At 42.7% G+C, this 19,743-nt stretch overlaps 1 protein-coding gene across 5 annotated transcripts in view; it reads left to right on the top strand.

The window, feature by feature from the left end:
• The window catches only part of LOC126183263 (rho GTPase-activating protein 190), a 308,492-nt gene that overhangs the window by 104,993 nt on the left and 183,756 nt on the right, over window positions 1-19,743 (top strand). For all 5 annotated transcript variants that reach the window (XM_049925082.1, XM_049925086.1, XM_049925085.1 and 2 more), the window contains exons 14-15: window positions 4,413-4,664; window positions 8,615-8,793. In XM_049925082.1, the coding sequence (XP_049781039.1) occupies window positions 4,413-4,664; window positions 8,615-8,793 (431 nt within the window). The remainder of the gene's footprint in view (window positions 1-4,412; window positions 4,665-8,614; window positions 8,794-19,743) is intronic.

Below are 19,743 nucleotides of genomic sequence, written 5' to 3'. Positions count from 1 at the left end.
CCCATATGATCATACTTGTGACAATATGTGTAGGTGTGGTACTGAGTGAAATGCTTTTCAGAAATCAGGAAATGCTGTATCTAGCTGGTTGTCTTGATCCATAGCTTTCAGTATGTCATGTGAGAAAAGGGCGAGTTGGGTTTCAAATGATCGAAGTTTTCGAAAACCAAGCTGGTTGGCATTGAGGAGGTCATTCTGTTCAAGGTACCACATTATGTTTGAACTCAGAATATGTTCTAAGATTCTACATCAAATTGATGCCAAGGATATTGGACGGTAGCTTTGTGGATCACTTCTACTACACTTCTTATAGACGGGTGTGACCTCTGCCTTTTCCCAAGAACTGGGCACAGTCTTTCGTTCAAGAGATCTATGATAGATTATAGTGAGAAGAGGGGCAACTCAGCCACAACCAAAACTGGTAGTCATGCAATAAATGACATCATAAGGACAACTGTAGGTGTTTTTTTCCTTACATAGCTATTCAAAAAAGCAGACAAAACTTCACTTGAGACCTTCCTGAGAGATGATCTCCACTCCTTCCAAATTAACCATGTGGCTTGAATTTGAAGACATAGTATTGACAGCAATTGAGAGATTTAAAGCAAATAAATTAACGAACGTCAGAGCTGATCCCCCTGGTACACAAAATAGGTCAGAACACTGTTACAGAAACAATGAAAGCAACACACCAAATTTAAACGAATGCAAAATCTCCAAGATTGGTGATATTTTACAGAAGCTTGAAATTTATCACAGATTTAAATGTGAGATGGTTCTAATAGTTTCCACAATAAATCTTTGTCTCAAAACCTGGCAGAAAATCCAAAGAGCTTTTGCTTGTATGTGAAGTATGCTAGAAGCAAGAGACAGTCAATGCCTTCTCTGCGTGATAGCAATGGAAATGCTGTCGATGACAGCACTGCTAAAGGAGAGTTACTAAACACAGCCTTCTGAAATTCCTTCACCAAAGAAGACAGAAGTAAATGTTCCAGAATTTGAATCAAGAACAGCTGCCAACATGGGTAAATTAGAAGTAGATATCCTCGGAGCTGTGATGCAGCTTAAATCACTTGATAGTTGGAGAGACAATATCGTGATTACATGTAGTCTGCGAAAACCAGTTATAGGTGTTGGCAATTGATGCATCATGTGCCACCTAGAATAACTCTGAAAGTATGATAGGAGCTGAAATGTTTGTGGGACAAAAGTTGCATGGGACATTGGGGGCCATAATATGACGTTGGTTTTTTGTTGCTAGGTGGGGTCGCTTCAGAGATATGAAGGTCAACATTTTTTTTATTTATTTTTTTTTAATGGGATGCTAAAGTTTGGTACTTATTTTATGATAGCGGCTATCGAGACGAATCCCGTGATGTGTAACAGTAAGGTCTGTGAAGGTCACAAAGGTGGCATGAACTTCCATTTACGGGAGGTGTTTGAAGTGATGACCATTAGTACCAATGCACAATTCTCCCTTGCATATCTTCAGGTGTAGTTGTAATGTCTTTATAAACCATGTCTTTTTCCAAACCCCACAAGAAAAAATCCAGAGGCGTCGAGTCTGGTGAATGAGCTGGCCATGACACATCTCCGCGTCCAATCCAACGATTCGGGAATTGTCTCTGCAGCTCATTTCTAGCCATTAGCAAAAAATGTGCCAGGCACCCATCGTGTTGATACCACATTCTGTTCCTCATTTCTAAAGGTATTTCTTCCCATAACAGACCTAATGTTTCTTGCATGAATGTGGTGTACTTCCTACCATTAAAATTTCCTTCGATGAAATAGGGACCTGTAATTCTGTCCTCCAGAATCTCACACCATACATTTACCGACCAAGGTTTTTGATGTGCTACTTGCCGCAGCCAACATGGATTTTCAGTTACCCAATAATGCATGTTATGAAAATTAACATTTCCATGGTTTGTGAATGTAGCCTCATCAGTAAATAAAATCAAATTAATGAATGTGTCATCCCTCTGAATCTGAAGTCGAGCCCTTTTGCAGAATTCAGTGTGATGCATACAATCCATACCAGTTAATTCTTGGTGGAGACTGATACGGTAAGAATGATATTTATGGCAATGCAGAACATGAACAACACTACTCTGGCTCATGCCAGATTCCCTTGCAGTTTGACGTGAACTAACTCAAGGTTCTCGAACCCTAGTGGCAAGAGTACCAGTTTCCATTTCCTCATTAGTAACTTTCCTTTGCTGGATATGTTTCTGATGTGTTAATGATCCAGTTGTTCTCAGTTTATCACACACACACATTTAAATGTACAATGTGTAGGGTGAGTACCTACCTGCAGCTATGCCTTAAAGGATAGCCTATTTCACAACAAGTTCCACGACAGACTGTTTCGCATTTAGTTGCATGCCATCACATCCCATCAGTTCTCATCACCCAGTTACACCAGTATGATTCTGTATCCATTCTTTAAGAGTAGATACCTAGCTGAACGTCCTCCATGGTTTCCAACTCTCAGGGAGTTCACCTTCGATCTTGATAGTGTGAAACTTTTGATCCTTGTGGCATGCCATTTTTATTTGAGCACTCATGGTGTCAGTTAATAGTTAGTTGTGAACATTTCTTGAATGCTGATGGTGTCCATTTTGTGAAGTGTAATATGTACATCCCATAGAAGTTTCATCTCTGCACCTCCCATACACTCCTTTTCTGTCACCCTTCTGATGCACATGGTAAGCCATTAGCAGCTAATATTTTTCCTGTCGTAATTGTTAACACAACACTTTCAAATGAACCATACTGAAGATTGAACTTGCAGTCTGGTACTCAAAGGGTTGCTTGTAAGAAAGTGTATTACTCTATTTCACAGAGTAAAGTGGTCTGAGGATGATCCTATAAGAGATCAAAATCAGTCACTCAATGAAATAAATAACCTACATGCCATGAAGACTGCTGTTACTGAAGAGATTTTATTATAGTTTTATTGATCACTGTGCTTTTCCTGACAGTGATCCAAAAATTTTTTTAAAAAATTGTTGTTTAGGTGATATACTTACTCAAATAACGATCTAGATAGAAATGTAATCAAATAATGCCCATCTCTGCTTACCACTACACTATGTGCTTTCTTCCTTTTTCTGGTCACTGCAGTTAATATCGTCGACTTTAGTGAGTCATATCAGTCCATTTGCTCGATTTACTCACAAGAACTTACAATGTAACTGGATTGAAGTTTTTGTAAGAGAGCTGACATTTTAATCAGTCATTGACTCTTCAGTATAAATCTTTTTCATTTTGTCTGTCCGAAATATGTCTTAACCTCAGTGCGATTTTTAGCTGCATTTTGAATGTGAGCATTATTTTGTGAACTATTCATTTACACAAATTTACAGTTAAACAGCTAATCAGTGAACTTAAGTAACATTCACTAATCCATTATCATTTTCATTTTTGTTATACATGATCATTCACAATCGCTGTGGTAACATTTGGTGAAGCTCAGGTATACAGCTTACATGTTCTCCATAGATAACATGGAAAATAGAAAGTTGAAAAGAAATTCTAATTTCATTTCCATGCTTGCCAGACCCAGACCCATTTGTGCTACTACATTGTGAAGAAGCTGTATAGAGTCTGTGGTTTTTTTAGCTGCATGGCAGGGCTACTCAAAAAAAGCATTACGATCCACTGTAACATAAGACACTTGGAGACTAAAATTACATGCACAAATTCCCCCAGTGCGTGGAAATGAGAATCTACAGCAAACTCGGTGCCAAGAATATTCTACATAAGTGAAGTGGTGCGGTGGTTTATGTACTGAACCTGCATTTAGGAAGAGTAGAGCTCAAAATCTTCATCTGACCAAACTGATTTAAGTTTTTCATTGCTTCCCTAATTCACTAAAGGAAAATGTCAAAATGGTTATTTTGAAATATACATTACCAGTTTCAGTTTCTAACGTTGTTAATCCAGTCCTGTGCTCTTACTGTAATGGTCTTGTTGTCAATTGGACACTAAAGGCTAAACTTCCTTCCAAGAAGATTCTGAACATGAAGCTTAAGAAGAAAGATAATAAATAAATAAGTAAATAAAAAGCTACAAAATACTCTGCTTTAAAAAAGTTATAAAAATAAATATTATGCTGTTAGTATGATATGTTATCTCACTCGAGTTGAGCTGTTGGTAAATATCAATGAAATTATAATATACATTTTTGATGTCTGTCTCCTCCCTTAATGAAGTGATTAATAGATGTGCCCTGTGAAAAGTATAAACCACCATTTTTGCTGTTTAATTAGTGAATATGATTATTGTTAAGTCCAGAAAATGCCTAATGATTAATCCATTGTGCAAGTATATCTGTCTATGTGAAAATTTAAGACATTAACATTTGTACTGGTATCAGATTAAAAAGTACATAAATGTATTTGTTTCAGGATTATAATGTGCATGTTTTGTGGTGATCCATATTCTGTAGAAAATATTTTGGGGCCTCTTTTGAGTCACCAGTGCTGCTTTTTAAGTGGAGATCGAAGTATAATTTTAGAAACTTTTTTGGGTGACTCTAAACGCAAAGTTGAGGTTATCATTTCTTCATTCCATGGTGCCAATGCATTTCGTGAGGAATTGGTCCATGGCTTCATCCTAGTCTACTCAACCAAGCGGAAAGCCTCTCTCGCAACTCTCAAGTACGTGACATTTTTTTTAGAAATTTACTTAACATGTTGTGTATCTCGTATATAATGTTAAAAACACTAAGGCTGGTGAAATTTTAAGCAATAGCTAATTTTTGTATGTGTGTAAATTTTTAAATGTTCTTGTTGCTTAACTGACTATTACTGCAGTGTAACAGTTACTTCACAGAAGAAAAATGAACATCATGTACGATAAGAAGTGAGAGTTAATTTTATAAACATTTAATGCTAGAAATAATTGTATTTTGCTATATTAATGAACTCAAGTGTTGCTAGTTTGTTGTTGCAAAACATTTTCCCATTTCCAAACTTAGCAGCACAAGGCTAAGAAGAAAATTTCAAGTTTGTAAATTAACTGATCTGTTCATATAATCTCCTTTTACATAAGATATGTATTTATGGCTGCTGTAACTTCTTCATTGTACTCAAAAAAGGTTTTAGGCCCACAAATGGCGTTAGCTGTGGGAAAGTTAAAACGTGCTAAATCTGTTAGGTAGGATTGGAGGGTCCAGTAACACACACATCAAATACACTAGTTTTCCAATTGTGTAAAATATCTTTTGAATGAGTAAAGGATATTCAACTTGCACTGTTTGTAAGAAATTTTAGATAGCCACTGTTTACTGCTACATATTGTTAGGGTGTATGCAGCATAACTAACAAGGGGAAGGCCCCTGACACGACCAACTGATTCAGCTCATATTTGCCAGGTCACTTGTGTACAGCCAAAAAGACATAATCTTAAGATATTTTGGCTTAACACTTTGCCATTATCATGGTGTAATTGAAGCTATATGAATTATGGCAAATATTTTTTTACCTAAGAGTGACAAAGGTTGGAGTTTACATTGTTTAAATACTATGTTTGAAATTTGTTTTATAAATATTCAGTGACAGCTTATGTTGTTCACATATATGTATATCTTGATCATCTAATTATTATATTATGCCAGAGTGTTTTATCCAGAGACATTTGCACATATGATAGAAAGACTTATGTTATTCAACACTGGAGGTGTGCTTGCATGCATGTATGTTTACTGCTCCAACTTGGATCTGTTGCAGCTACGAATATCGCAAATGATTGGCCTGTCACAATATACTTCATATCATTTCCTAATATTGCCATTGCTCACACAAAGAGTATATATCTAGCATGTGTGATCCACAAGTAGTTCGGCACCTTTTGCGCCATAATTTTGTGTTTAATAATTCCTTTTGAAAAATTTGAGAGAAATTTTCCTATTTTTCTCTCTATGAGAGACCAGTACAATATGATATTCTTACATTTTAAGTAAAAATGAATAAAACCACTAGCAAAGTTCTGTCAGTTAACCGCCTTTTACAAAGGCATCATGGCATAGTGTGTCCTCGGAGTCTTTCGCGACAGCATACGTGAGTAAAACATTCTCGGTTTTCCAGCCGCGTAAATTCGAATTGACGCGGCTGGAAAACCAGAACGTTTTATTCATCATGACATAGTGTGTTTAAGGAATGATGAGGACACGTGCATAGGGTGTGGTAGGCAAGCTGATCACAGCTGTACTGCATAGTCCAACACCATTCCACAACATTTACTATCTGAGGCTTGAAAAGCCTTCCATAAATTTTGAGTACCTGTACCCTTGTCATTTCCCCATACACTGTACCAACTGTGTATTTTCCATAACTTTTTTCTTTGCTTTCCAGTAAACATAGTGGTTTTATATGCATTACCTTTTGTCCTTGTTACCAGAACAACATCAATTTGTGTTTTAGATTGAACTATAAACAACATTGCATTTGGAAACCTGAAACTCAAGTTTTGTTCGGTGTTAACTGCTTTTACCTCTCTCTATCAGTTGGGTGAATGTTGGTCTTTCTTCTTGGGAAGTGAATGGACTTTGTTGTGTTAATATCTTGTATTTGTTGTTTATCCAATGAATGTATTCCATACTCAAGAGGACATTAGAAATGTATATATTTCTTTCATTTCCACAGAAGAGAATTTCTAACACATGGAACTACTAAATTTCCTCCCTTTGTGATTTTGTTATTTCATTAATCTACTGTTACATGGCCCATATACAGGGTGCCCATAATTAAAGTTCCAGTTTCAAAATACTGTAGAAAGAGAACCATAGCTCAGAATGACATCAGATTTGAACAGCAGATCGTTGACACAGGGGGAAACGTCATGACAAAAAATTTAAATACAATTTTACCAACAGATGGTACTGTAAGAGCCTTAACATAAATGGGGTCAGTTACAAATGACAGATGAATTGCAGTACAACAGCTATGGTTTGATTTGCACATTACACCATCCGTACTGTTCAATGTGCATGACTGCACGGTAGCAAAAAAAGATGTTTTGTAGGATTCCACATTCGCAGGTATGTCCAATGTTCGGGCAATTCCCCATGCAATGCGTGTTCGCACACCACAGCTCGACCTCTGCTGCAGTGCTGTGGCCACATCTTAGAGAGATGTGGATCAACTGCTTCCCTCTCTGTACCAAATTACACTTCAAAAGAACCTTGTTTTCGTATCTTTTTGTATCAGTTTCTCCAGACCTGTAGCACACGTCGGACCAAAGCCTTTTGTCATACTCGTTAGTGTTCAGACTTTCTGCAGGGCTACAGGTGCAGAATCACCATTCTTATAAAAAACATTTCCAGCAGCATGGTATCCTTCATGGAGACATTCATGTGTGGCATATCGGACACAAACTGAGAAACAGCTGAGTGCCACACATCTGTTGGTGTGCATGTTCTGATGCTTACAAATTTTTTCTCTCCCATGATGTTTTTGCGCCATGTCAATATGCTGTTCAAATTTGACGTCATTCTGAACAGTGGTTCTCTCTCTCTCTACAGTATTTTGAACCTGGAACTATAATTACAGACACCCTGTAGAATAGCTATTTACTAAAATAAATACATTTGACTTAGAAGACGGGGGAGGAAGAGAAGAAGAATGGACAAGAACTTTATAACCTGAAGTATTCTTCCATATTGAAATGATTATTACTCCTTTTTATGCCTTCAGGTCGATAATGTAAAATTTACACCTCTGCACACATTATCAGTTGCTGCATAAAGTTATGTATGGTAGTCATCTGAATATGAAAACAATGTAATTCTGATGCAGAAAAATGGTGGTTCCCACAACAGAGTCTTGCAAATCAAGGACTGATTTTACTTGGCAAAAGGAACTTTTAAATGGCAGCTGACAAACTGAGTTATAATGTTTTATGATGATTTTTAAAGAAAGGCAATGATTGAGCATGAAGTTTGTTGGAGAAGAATGTAACAGGTATATGTGCCAACTGTTAATGTTATCTCAGAAATGAAGGTTTATTTTTGTGGAGGTGGCAAAAAAGGTGGATGAACAAAAGCCATTTGAGTGCATGTCAAATTCAGAATGCCAACAGTTAGAAAATTTTCAGAAGGGAAAAGTGGAACATTATTGCAAAGCTCAGATGTAGGTAATGAGTTTAACTGTGTACACAGAGTACCCTCTTTTTTTGTTTTGTCTCAAGAAACTTGATTTTGAGAGCCTGGTGTAACCTTAGCAACATAAAGCAAAATGGGATAATTTATCTCACTGGTAAATAGAACCTTTTTCACCTATGATGTCTTCCTGTTTTCCTGTGTTATTCGTACATAATTCATTGCAGAGATAATTGGAAAAAGAAAATGAGGAAACTCTGACAGCATGGTAGAATTAATAAGAATTGTGATAATAAATTAAATATAACACAGGCAGAGGAATATTTCTGTCCTTTGTTCATATTTATAACTCATTAGTAGTAGCTAAAAGTTGTTCTGCTTTTATCATGCTAAGATTGTACTTTTTTCCCATGCTAGTCTGTAATACCTGTTGCATTTATGTTAAAATGATAGTGCTTTGCTTATACTTTATTTGATCTGTCTTGTAAATGATGTTGTTTATTTTTCCAGTGCATTCTCAATGAACATTCCAAATTTGCCAATACAAATTCTAGCTGTTACTGATACTGGTGGGGCAAATGCATTCTTTAGTAGTGATCTGAGTCATTTACTAATAACTGAGGGAAATGCTACAGCTGATAGACTTCAGGCACATTTTATGACTTCTACATCATCGTGTCAGCAGAAAAGTAAGTCTTATGAACAATACATTTTAAATAATTGATAATCAGAACTACAAGTATTTAAACACTTAAATTACAATATTAACTGGAATAGGGTAGGCGAGGAAGACGAAGGGCCAGGTGTGTGAAAGGGCATCGCTCAGAGGGTTTTGACTATGGTCTCTTCAATCCTTATGGATGTGCTATTGGTAACATAAAATATTTTGCAAAGTGTTGCACTATTTTGGGTATTTATAGAGACCTTTTCACTCCTGACGTTTGTGTTGTGGTGTATATTTCTAAACTTTACCAAAAAATACTAGTTTATTTTGTGAGGAAAAAATAATACAGATATAATTAATTGGAGCTACTGAGACCCCATAAAATAGTTCGTTTGTTATTGCCATGCTGTAAGAACAATAATAATAATAATAATAATAATAATAATAGCACTAATAATTATTTTTGTATTTTAAAACTGATATTGTTGGGAAATTGTTTTCTAGTGTGATGTCTGCAAATAAACTACAGGAAAACATTGTGTATACAGAAACTACTCCATGGTTCTGCAAGATAACTACTCTTTCATTTCCCCATCCTATACCACACTTAGAGAAAAAAGTAAAGCAAAGAGAAAGTTAGTTGATCACAGCCTCAAGGTTGTTTATAAAATGAAATGTCATGCTCTTTAGTGTATTATTCGCTCTGATAGACATTTGTGATAAGTTAAGACTGTGTATCAACTACAATTAAAACACTGACACCATGTCAATATAGTATACAGTTTCCATCTGCCCTTAAGTTTTATAGTATGTATTGTTTCAAGTAGTGCTATTTTTATTTTAACAGTGGATCTAATGTAAAGTGGACACCTGGCTGAGAAACAGTGAGAATATAGATGATTTATTTGTAATGGGTTAAATTTTGTTCATCTTGGGAGACTATTGTAACAATTAAATTTGAAGTTCTCCTTTGAGTAAACTAAAAAATACTATCCACTGATGACAGGTAAAATATGAAAAGCACTTCTTACCCCCACATAAATCCATTTCTCTCAGTCTGCTGCATCCCAAATTCAAACATCCCCCTTCTTTCATTTAGACATATCCTCCCTTCAGAATTCAAATATCCCCTTCTTTACCTTCTCCCCTTCTTTCCAATCTCTCCTTACCCTTCCTTCTCATCACACCTCACCTTTTCCACTTCCTTCCTGTCTCCCTTTTACCTTCCTTCCTGGCTCCCTTTTTTCTTTCTTTCTGACCCCCTTTTTTTCTCATTCCTTTCTCCCCTTTTCCTCATTTACTGACTCCCATTTTAAATTATCCCTACCCCATTTTCCTTTTTCCATGCTTCCCACCCTTGTCCTTCTCTTCCTGTGCATCCCAATTTCTTTTTCCTGCCCCACCCATGAATTTTTCCCTGTGCCCCCTCCCTCCCTGCCTTCCCCCCTCCTTCTTGTCCGCCCTGCCTGCCCCCCTCCTTCTTGTGCACTCTGCCTGCCCCCCTCCTACTTGTCCACCCTGCCTGCCCCCCTCCTTCTTGTCCACCCTGCCTGCCCCCCTCCTTCTTGTCTACCCTGCCTGCCTCCCTCCTTCTTGTCCACCCTGCCTGCCGCCCCCCTTCCTTGTCCACCCTGCCTGCCCCCCCCCCTCCTTGTCCTCCATGCCTGTCTGCCCCCTCCTTGTCCTCCATGCCTGTCTGCCCCCTCCTTGTCCTCCATGCCTGTCTGCCCCCTCCTTGTCCTCCATGCCTGTCTGCCCCCTCCATGTCCTCCATGCCTGTCTGCCCCCTCCTCCTTGTCCTCCATGCCTGTCTGCCCCCTCCTCCTTGTCCTCCATGCCTGTCTGCCCCCTCCTCCTTGTCCTCCATGCCTGTCTGCCCCATCCTCCTTGTCCTCCCTGCCTGTCGGCCCCATCCTCCTTGTCCTCCCTGCCTGTCGCCCCCCCCTCTTTGTCCTCCCTGCCTGTCGCCCCCCCTCCTTGTCCTCCCTGCCTGTCGCCCCCCCCCTCCTTGTCCTCCCTGCCTGTCGCCCCCCCCTCCTTGTCCTCCCTGCCTGTCGGCACCCCCTCCTTGTCCTCCCTGCCTGTCGGCACCCCCTCCTTGTCCTCCCTGCCTGTCGGCACCCCCTCCTTGTCCTCCCTGCCTGTCGGCACCCCCTCCTTGTCCTCCCTGCCTGTCGGCACCCCCTCCTTGTCCTCCCTGCCTGTCGGCCCCTCCCTGCTTGTCCTCCCTGCCTGTCGGCCCCTCCCTGCTTGTCCTCCCTGCCTGTCGGCCCCTCCCTGCTTGTCCTCCCTGCCTGTCGGCCCCTCCCTGCTTGTCCTCCCTGCCAGTCGGCCCCTCCCTGCTTGTCCTCCCTGCCAGTCGGCCCCTCCCTGCTTGTCCTCCCTGCCAGACGGCCCCTCCCTGCTTGTCCTCCCTGCCAGTCGGCCCCCCCGCCTTGTCCTCCCTGCCTGTCGGCCCCCCCGCCTTGTCCTCCCTGCCGGTCGGGCCCCCCCGCCTTGTCCTCCCTGCCGGTCGGGCCCCCCCGCCTTGTCCTCCCTGCCGGTCGGCCCCCCGCCTTGTCCTCCCTGCCGGTCGGCCCGCCCTGCTGTCCTCCCTGCCGGTCGCCCCCCCCTGCTTGTCCTCCCTGCCGGTCGGCCACCCCTGCTTGTCCTCCCTGCCGGTCGGCCACCCCTGCTTGTCCTCCCTGCCGGTCGGCCCCCCCTGCTTGTCCTCCTTGCCGGTCGGCCCCCCTGCTTGTCCTCCCTGCCGGTCGCCCCCCCCTGCTTGTCCTCCCTGCCGGTCGCCCCCTCCCTGCTTGTCCTCCCTGCCAGTCGGCCCCTCCTGCTTGTCCTCCCTGCCAGTCGGCCCCTCCCTGCTTGTCCTCCCTGCCAGTCGGCCCCTCCCTGCTTGTCCTCCCTGCCAGTCGGCCCCCCGCCTTGTCCTCCCTGCCTGTCGGCCCCCCCGCCTTGTCCTCCCTGCCGGTCGGCCCCCCCGCCTTGTCCTCCCTGCCGGTCGGCCCCCCCGCCTTGTCCTCCCTGCCGGTCGGCCCCCCCGCCTTGTCCTCCCTGCCGGTCGGCCCCCCCGCCTTGTCCTCCCTGCCGGTCGGCCCCCCCGCCTTGTCCTCCCTGCCGGTCGGCCCCCCCGCGTTGTCCTCCCTGCCGGTCGGCCCCCCCGCCTTGTCCTCCCTGCCGGTCGGCCCCCCCCGCCTTGTCCTCCCTGCCGGTCGGCCCGCCCTGCTGTCCTCCCTGCCGGTCGCCCCCCCCTGCTTGTCCTCCCTGCCGGTCGGCCACCCCTGCTTGTCCTCCCTGCCGGTCGGCCCCCCCTGCTTGTCCTCCCTGCCGGTCGGCCCCCCCTGCTTGTCCTCCCTGCCGGTCGCCCCCCCCTGCTTGTCCTCCCTGCCGGTCGCCCCCCCCTGCTTGTCCTCCCTGCCGGTCGCCCCCCCCTGCTTGTCCTCCCTGCCGGTCGGCCCCCCTGCTTGTCCTCCCTGCCGGTCGGACCCCCTGCTTGTCCTCCCTGCCGGTCGCCCCCCCTGCTTGTCCTCCCTGCCTGTCGGCCCCCCCTGCTTGTCCTCCCTGCCTGTCGGCCCCCCCTGCTTGTCCTCCCTGCCTGTCGGCCCCCCCTGCTTGTCCTCCCTGCCTGTCGGCCCCCCCCTGCTTGTCCTCCCTGCCTGTCGGCCCCCCTGCTTGTCCTCCCTGATCTGTCGGCCCCTCTGCTTGTCCTCCCTGATCTGTCGGCCCCCCCTGCCTGTCCTCCCTGCCTGTCCTCCCTGTCTGTCGGCCCCAGCCACCTTGTCCTCCCTGCCTGTCGGCCCCCGCTGCCTTGTCCTCCCCTGCCTGTCGGCCCCCGCCACCTTGTCCTCCCTGCCTGTCGCTCCTCGCCACCTTGTCCTCCCTGCCTGTCGCCCCTCGCCACCTTGTCCTCCCTGCCTGTCGGCCCCTGCCACCTTGTCCTCCCTGCCTGTCGGCCCCCGCCACCTTGTCCTCCCTGCCTGTCGGCCCCCTCCCCCTCATCCTCCCTGCCTGTCGGCCTCCGCCCCCTCGTCATCCAAGTCCTCCCCCCCCCTCGTCATCCAAGCCCACCCCCCCTCCCCCTCGTCATCCAAGACCGCCCCCCTCCCCGTTTTCCTCCAAGACCGCCACCCTCCCCGTTTTCCTCCAAGACCGCTCCCCTCCCCCTTGTCCTCCAAGCCCACCCCCCTCCACCTTGACTTATAGAACACATATTTTCTCTCATGAATTATCACTTTCCTGTGATAGTGAAAAATGTGTGGAGGAATCTACATGGATTCTACAAACAGCAGTCTTGTAAAACTCCACTCCCTCTGTTTGTCCATGATCCAGATTGCAACAGATAACAATGCACAGATTGATACTGTGTCCCTGGACTTCCAGGACCCATTCAGTACTGTTACACATTGCCACCTAGTGAACGACATACAAACTTACAGAATACAGTATGTGATCAAAAGTATGTGGACACCCACAAAAACATACGTTTTTCATATTAGGTGCATTGTGCTGCCAGGTACTCATATCAGCAACCTCAGTAGTCATTTAGACATCGTGAGAGAGCAGAATGGGGCGCTCCGCAGAACTCACAGACTTCGAACGTGGTCAGGTGATTGGGTGTCACTTGTGTCATATGCCTATATGTGAGATTTTCACTCTCCTGAACATCCCTCGTCCACTGTTTCTGATGTGATAGTGAAGTGGAAATGTGAAGGAAGACGTACAGCACAAAAGCATACAGGCCGACCTCGTCTGTTGACTGACATAGACTGCCGACAGTTGAAGAGGGTCGTAATATGTAATAGGCAGACATTTGTCCACACCATCACTCAGGAATTCCAAACTGCATCAGGATCCACTGCAAGTACTATGACATTTAGGTGGGAGTTGAGAAAACTTGGATTTCATGGTGGAGTGGCTGCTCATATGCCACACATCACGCCAGTAAATGCCAAACGACGCCTAGCTTGGTGTAAGGAGCATAAACATTGGACGATTGAACAGTGGAAAAAACATTGTGTGGAGTGATGAATCATGGTACACAGTGTGGCGATCTGATGGTAGGGCGTGGGAATGGTGAATGCCTGGTGAACGTCATCTGCCAGCATGTGTAGTGCCAAGACTATAATTCGGAAGCTGTGGTGTTATGGCGTGGTTGTATTTTTTATGGAGGGGGCTTGCACCTCTTGTTGTTTTGTGTGGCACTATCACAGCACAGGCCTACATTGATGTTTTAAGCACCTTTTTGCTTCCCACTGTTGAAAAGCAATTTGGGAATGATGATTGCATCTTTCAACACAATCGAGCACCTGTTCATGATGCACGGCCTGTGGCGGAGTGGTTACATGACAATAACATCCCTGTAATGGACTGGCCTGCACAGAGTCCTGACCTGAATCCTATAGAACACCTTTGGGATGTTTTGGAACGCCAACTTCGTGCCAGGCCTCACCGACCGGCATCAATACCTCTTTTCAGTGCAACACTCTGTGAAGAATGGGCTGCCATTCCCCAAGAAACCTTCCAGCACATGATTGAATGTATGCCTGTGAGAGTGCAAGCTGTCATCGATACTAAGGGTGGGCCAACACCATATTGAATTCCTGCATTACCGATGGAGGACACCACGAACTTGTAAAAGCCATTTTGAGCCAGGTGTCCGGATACTTTTGATCACATAGTGTATCAGACCAATGTACACCCACTTGGTGCCAAGGGTGTAGTAATGATGTGAAAGCAATGTGAGCTTGTAAATTACATGCCCACTTTTCGAAAAAAATAAACCATATCAGTGTGTTTTCTTATGGGGATTACATGGTGAGGATTGCCAAGATGGACAGAGAAGGTAACTGCAGTAACCCCGAACCCATCTCGGAGTAGAAGGGAAGAGAAAAGGTAAAGACGATTAAACCATTTAGCATCTGCTCTGGCCATAATTCAGAACAGAAGAGAGATTCATTTTGCTGCTGTGGCTCTGAGACCCCCTGTCTCATAAGTCAAGTGATCCTGCGGTGTGATTTGCGAATGACGATTCAGCCTGTTCCAGCATGAAGGGATGGATTGTTGTGACATCAGTGGGAACACAGTGGAGGAAAATTCAGTATTTTTGTAAAATTTGAATAACAAAAATTTCTTGTATGTGGAAGGCTGGGGGTCCTTGTACACCTCTGCTCTCTCGGAAAGAATTCAACTTCAGTGGAGACTTAAATCTAAGTCTAACAATATTTTTAATTTGATTTAACAGTTCAAATCTTGAAATGTGAGTACAATTGTGATGTCATCATGTGGTGAGTGTACAGTTGGTGATGCAGATTGTTGACTGTGACAGTGTTAAAAGGATAAGGGAAGCTGGTGTTGGAGACAGTTTTAAGGAGTACAGTGAACTGAAACACTTGAATGAGAAGAATTACAACTCAGCTTGAAAGTAATCAATGTTTATTTACAGTTTGGTTTTAAAGTTAATAAAGCAATGAATTATTGACTTCTGGTGGTGTTAGAGGAGTTAACATGTTAGTTTTGATTTGTAATAGAATAGAAACCAAGTAATATTGATAGGCCTCCCCATCAGGCTGCAGTCAGTCTTCATAGGGCAACATTGGCACGCAGTGTCCAACATCATGGTGACTGGGTAACCACCATGTGTGGCACCATTTGGTTGTCAGTCTGACAACAAGAGAGATTGAAATCATTGGACAGAATTTTGGGGGAGGGGAAGACAAAAAAAAAAAAAATTCTTTTAACTGTCATCAAGGAGAAGCAAAGCATTGTGCAAGCAAAATTTGTGTAGAGTTTGTTACCATCACCGATTATTTCCTCCAAGTAATGATTAAAGTTACATTACTGGAACTATATTCGAGTGTGGTAGGCGCAAACTCAACTACTTTATTAGCATCAACCTGAGTGACAAGTTTAAGTTAAATAGCTGTAACTAAAAAAGGTATAAAGTGACACAACTGCTTCCCATTGTACAAGGCTAAGTCGATTATTATCCCCATCATGTTTCGTCACCAGTAATGATCCCGTCTAAGAAATTGTCCCCTTCATTACCATAGTGATCCAAATGTTTTTTTGCAGATGTCCAAGCATGTTTGTTTATGCAACTGTGTGAGTTGTTTTGGGACCCATCTTGCACAAACTTTATGAAACTTAGTCTGTTGTGGATGATTTCGTAGGCAGAACCGTGACTAATTTGCAGACGATGTGCCACATTATCAATAGTTAATCATCTGTCTAAGAGAATCATTTCATGTGAATGCTCAACAGTTTCTTCATTTGTGGCGGTAAACGGTCATCTGGCTTCTTCATCTTGAATCACACTTGTGCGACCATTTCGGAATTTTTCAGTCCATTCGTAGACACTCCGTTGTGGCAAAACACTGTTCCCGTACTGTACTGAAAGTCTTCGATTAGTTTCGGCCACTGATATGCCTTCTGACCACAAAAAATGCATCACTGAACGTTGCTCTTCTTTGGTGCAAATAGACAGCAGAGCAGCCGTGATTAACAGCACGGCAGTGATAACGAAGCTAACATAGCAGCGTGAAAATTGCAAAGGTATAACAACAAATAAACAAAACATGCGTAATCAACATAAAATGACAATACTACCAAAATAAACAAAAATATAACTAAATCCGGATAATAATTGGCTTACCCTTGTATTAAACAAATAATAACTAATTTAGAATAAACACCTGAAGGGTGAGTCCTTTGACCTAAATTTATGTGATCATGGCAGCATGGTAGTTAAGTTCATTTAAACTGAATAGGAAGGTTGTAGAAATAGCTCATTACAATAGAACATCATCAAATGAACTAATGAGCACAATAATAAAAGACTTGATTGAAGCAGTCACAAAAGTGTGCAAGTCATAAGGCAAATACAAAATAAAGAGAATAATCCTACGTGGGATTACAAAATTACAGTTTATGGCAGTAGAAAAATAAAAGCTGTCATTAACTCTGCATGTCACTTTCCTCTGAAACTCTGAAAAGATTGTGATTGGCTGTAGAAGCTGCACGTGTTCAACTACATAACTTGTGTAACAGTACTGTAAAGTCACACTTAGTATAGAATGGCAAGTAGGGTGGAGGTCACTGGGGGGGGGGGGGGGGGGCAGTTATATTAACCCAGATATTTAGCTGGTGTAATGCTGTAATATGGGCAGCAGCTCTCTCCAGTATGATATCTGCTGTTCCTGTGTCATTAACTGATCAAAGGGCTTGAGCAATTTGGTGGTGTTAGCATCTTGACAAACTAAGATGACAGGATGTGTACTGAGAGAGAAATTAAATTCCAGACTGATTAACAGTAATGGTTCAATAGTGGTATTCAGAGTTTCCTTCTGTCATGTGTAGAACCAGATAAAAGGTGCCTTGAATAGAAATGTGCTATTGTTAAGCGATACTCGGTATGTGTGTGGCGTGAAATTCTAATCATAACAGGCAAGTGAAACCAGAATAGGGTGTTGTTCAGCAGATAACCATCCGATTCTTATGTGGTAGATAATTTGACCATCAGTCTGGAAGATGCTGGCTATTTATTCCTGCTAATAATAAAAAAAATTCGCAAAGGAAGGTGTTGTGTATAAATTTAAATTGGCACAAATATAGTTTGAGGTGTACTGACAATCCTGTAAATCTCCAGTAGTCAAAGCTCTATGCATCTGTTGATCATGGCTGACAATTAGGTAGTCCTGTGTTTGGCAAGTTATTTATTTATGAGTAAATTTCTAAGGAATATGAAAGATTTAAAGCCTATATCCTTTCAGTTTACAATTCAGACAAGGGACAGGTATCTGCAAGTGAAGAACAAGTTTGGGGTAATCATGACTCAACTTCATAGTAACACACTTATAATACAGGGGTAATAAAGCTAGAAGTTATGGGATATATAATTAGAAGTTGGTGGTGTGATTCTGTCAACTTCATAGTAACACAGTTATAATACAGGGGTATAAAGCTAGAAGTTAGGAGATATATAATTAGAAGTTGGTGGTATGATTCTGTTGAAATATTCATAAGGGTACAAAGCAAGGGTTCTGGAGGAATTAAAACCACACTGACCGTATTTTGTAGGTCAATCTGTAAGGCTGACACTTAAGTGTGAACAGAGTTTATGTTGTAAATCATGGTTAGTAATATGTGGCATACTGTTACAGTTGCAGTTATGTTACTAAATTGGTTGTATATAGCATCTGTACTATTTATTATGGCACGAGGAAGTTTGTAATGAGGTAGCAATTGGGTGGTGACTAGTCAAACTGGTATGTATGAGAGAATAAAGTGTCTTCACTATGTTCCTAGCATATGCTATTGTGTATGACAGTGGATTGTATATATTCAGCTAAGATAGACGCTTGTTGGATTTTGGCATTCTATCATGAGCTGCCTTTATATTTAGGGGTGCTAAATAAGTGCTTTAAGATTGATACCTCCATCTTCAAACCAGGCTTGCGTGGTTCATGTGTGGGGGAATAATTCTGGTAGGTGACGTAGCTGCATCTCATCTTTAATTGACCTATAATCTTGTTTACTTCTTTTATTATGTAAAAGGCTTCTGAGTTTCTGAGACTCATGAGTGTCAGAACTAGTTCGTATAACTGCTTTGAAAGTGCTCAAATTGTTTACTCTCATCATTCCCATCAAGGTAACAAAAGCAAAACTCATGGACATAGACGGGTGCAGGAGAGTGCCAGAAACTAATGTGACAAATAATAATGCTTGGGTAATTAAAGGAGCTTGTACAAATCAGAATGAAGGACTCATACAGTTTCCATATCATCCTTGAGGGTATGAGCTCGAAAATTTCCTTTATGTAAGACAGTAGCTTCCATCAGAAGAATGGAACTGTACTCGAAGGTGGTGAAGAATTTGCATTTGTCAAGGTGATTCCAAGTGTGATTGGTATCCAATGTCATGACTTTATTGACCACTCTAATGTCTATGCAAATGTGATAAGCCTTTTCTCCATTACTAAAGGAAGCAGTGGAAAGTGAGGTTGGAATGTCAACAGTTATGGAAATGATAGATTGTTGCTCACCATAAAGATGTCAGGTTGAGTTGCAAGCAGGCACAATGAAAAGACTGTCACACATTAAGCTTTTGGCCAAAGCCTTTATCAGAGAAGAAAAAAACACACATGCATTCGCACAAGCAAGCACATATCTCTCTCTCTCTCTCTCTCTCTCTCTCTCTCTCTCTCTCTCTCTCTCTCTCCCCCCCCCCCCCCCCCCCCCTCACACACACACACACACACACACACACACACGACTGCCCTCTCTGGCTGCTTAGGAGCTATTGTATTCTGGAGGTGTTAGAAGTATGGAGAAAGTTAAGTCACTGGATTGTGGTGATGCACTTCCCTCCTTCATACATCTGCAAACGGAAGAACAAGCTGAGGATTCCCCACTTTATCTACTCTACATCACAAGAAGCTACTATGGAGTGCTTCACAAAGTTATAGCGATCCTCCACAGTACGCCTTATGAATCATTGGCGACGCAGTGCACAGGCGTGCAAGGGCATGTTTATTTTCCACAAAGTGTGTTAACACTACATGAATGCAGATATGAATCACTAATAATATTAGCACAAGAAACACATATCAACAGAATTTCTGATCTCTTCACACCTTCCTGCACTGCTAAGAAGAAATTGATTCTTAATCATCCTATATGGCAGCTGCAATGTTTTTGTGGGACAGGCAATTTTCACTGTCACGGGCACTGCTTGCTTTTCAGTTTACAGATATATTATACCTCACCAGCATTTCCTGTCCGTGTTTTGTTTTTTTTTTAGAGAGAGAGAGAAAGTAACTTCACATGTAACTGTCAGCTGCGTCCCATACAGCATGTAACTGTCAGCTGCGTCCCATACAGAAGAGCGTATCCCAAGAGTAACTTGCTGTCAGAATATATTTGAAAATTCCGGTTTCATTGTCTCCACTACCATGTTTGGAATACTTTTCACAGTATGAGGATTATCA

The sequence above is a fragment of the Schistocerca cancellata genome, chromosome 4 (assembly GCF_023864275.1).
Source record: "Schistocerca cancellata isolate TAMUIC-IGC-003103 chromosome 4, iqSchCanc2.1, whole genome shotgun sequence".
Lineage (NCBI taxonomy): Eukaryota > Metazoa > Arthropoda > Insecta > Orthoptera > Acrididae > Schistocerca > Schistocerca cancellata.
The sequence above is the reverse complement of the archived record's forward strand: the minus strand, read 5'-3'. Positions and strand labels throughout refer to the sequence as shown.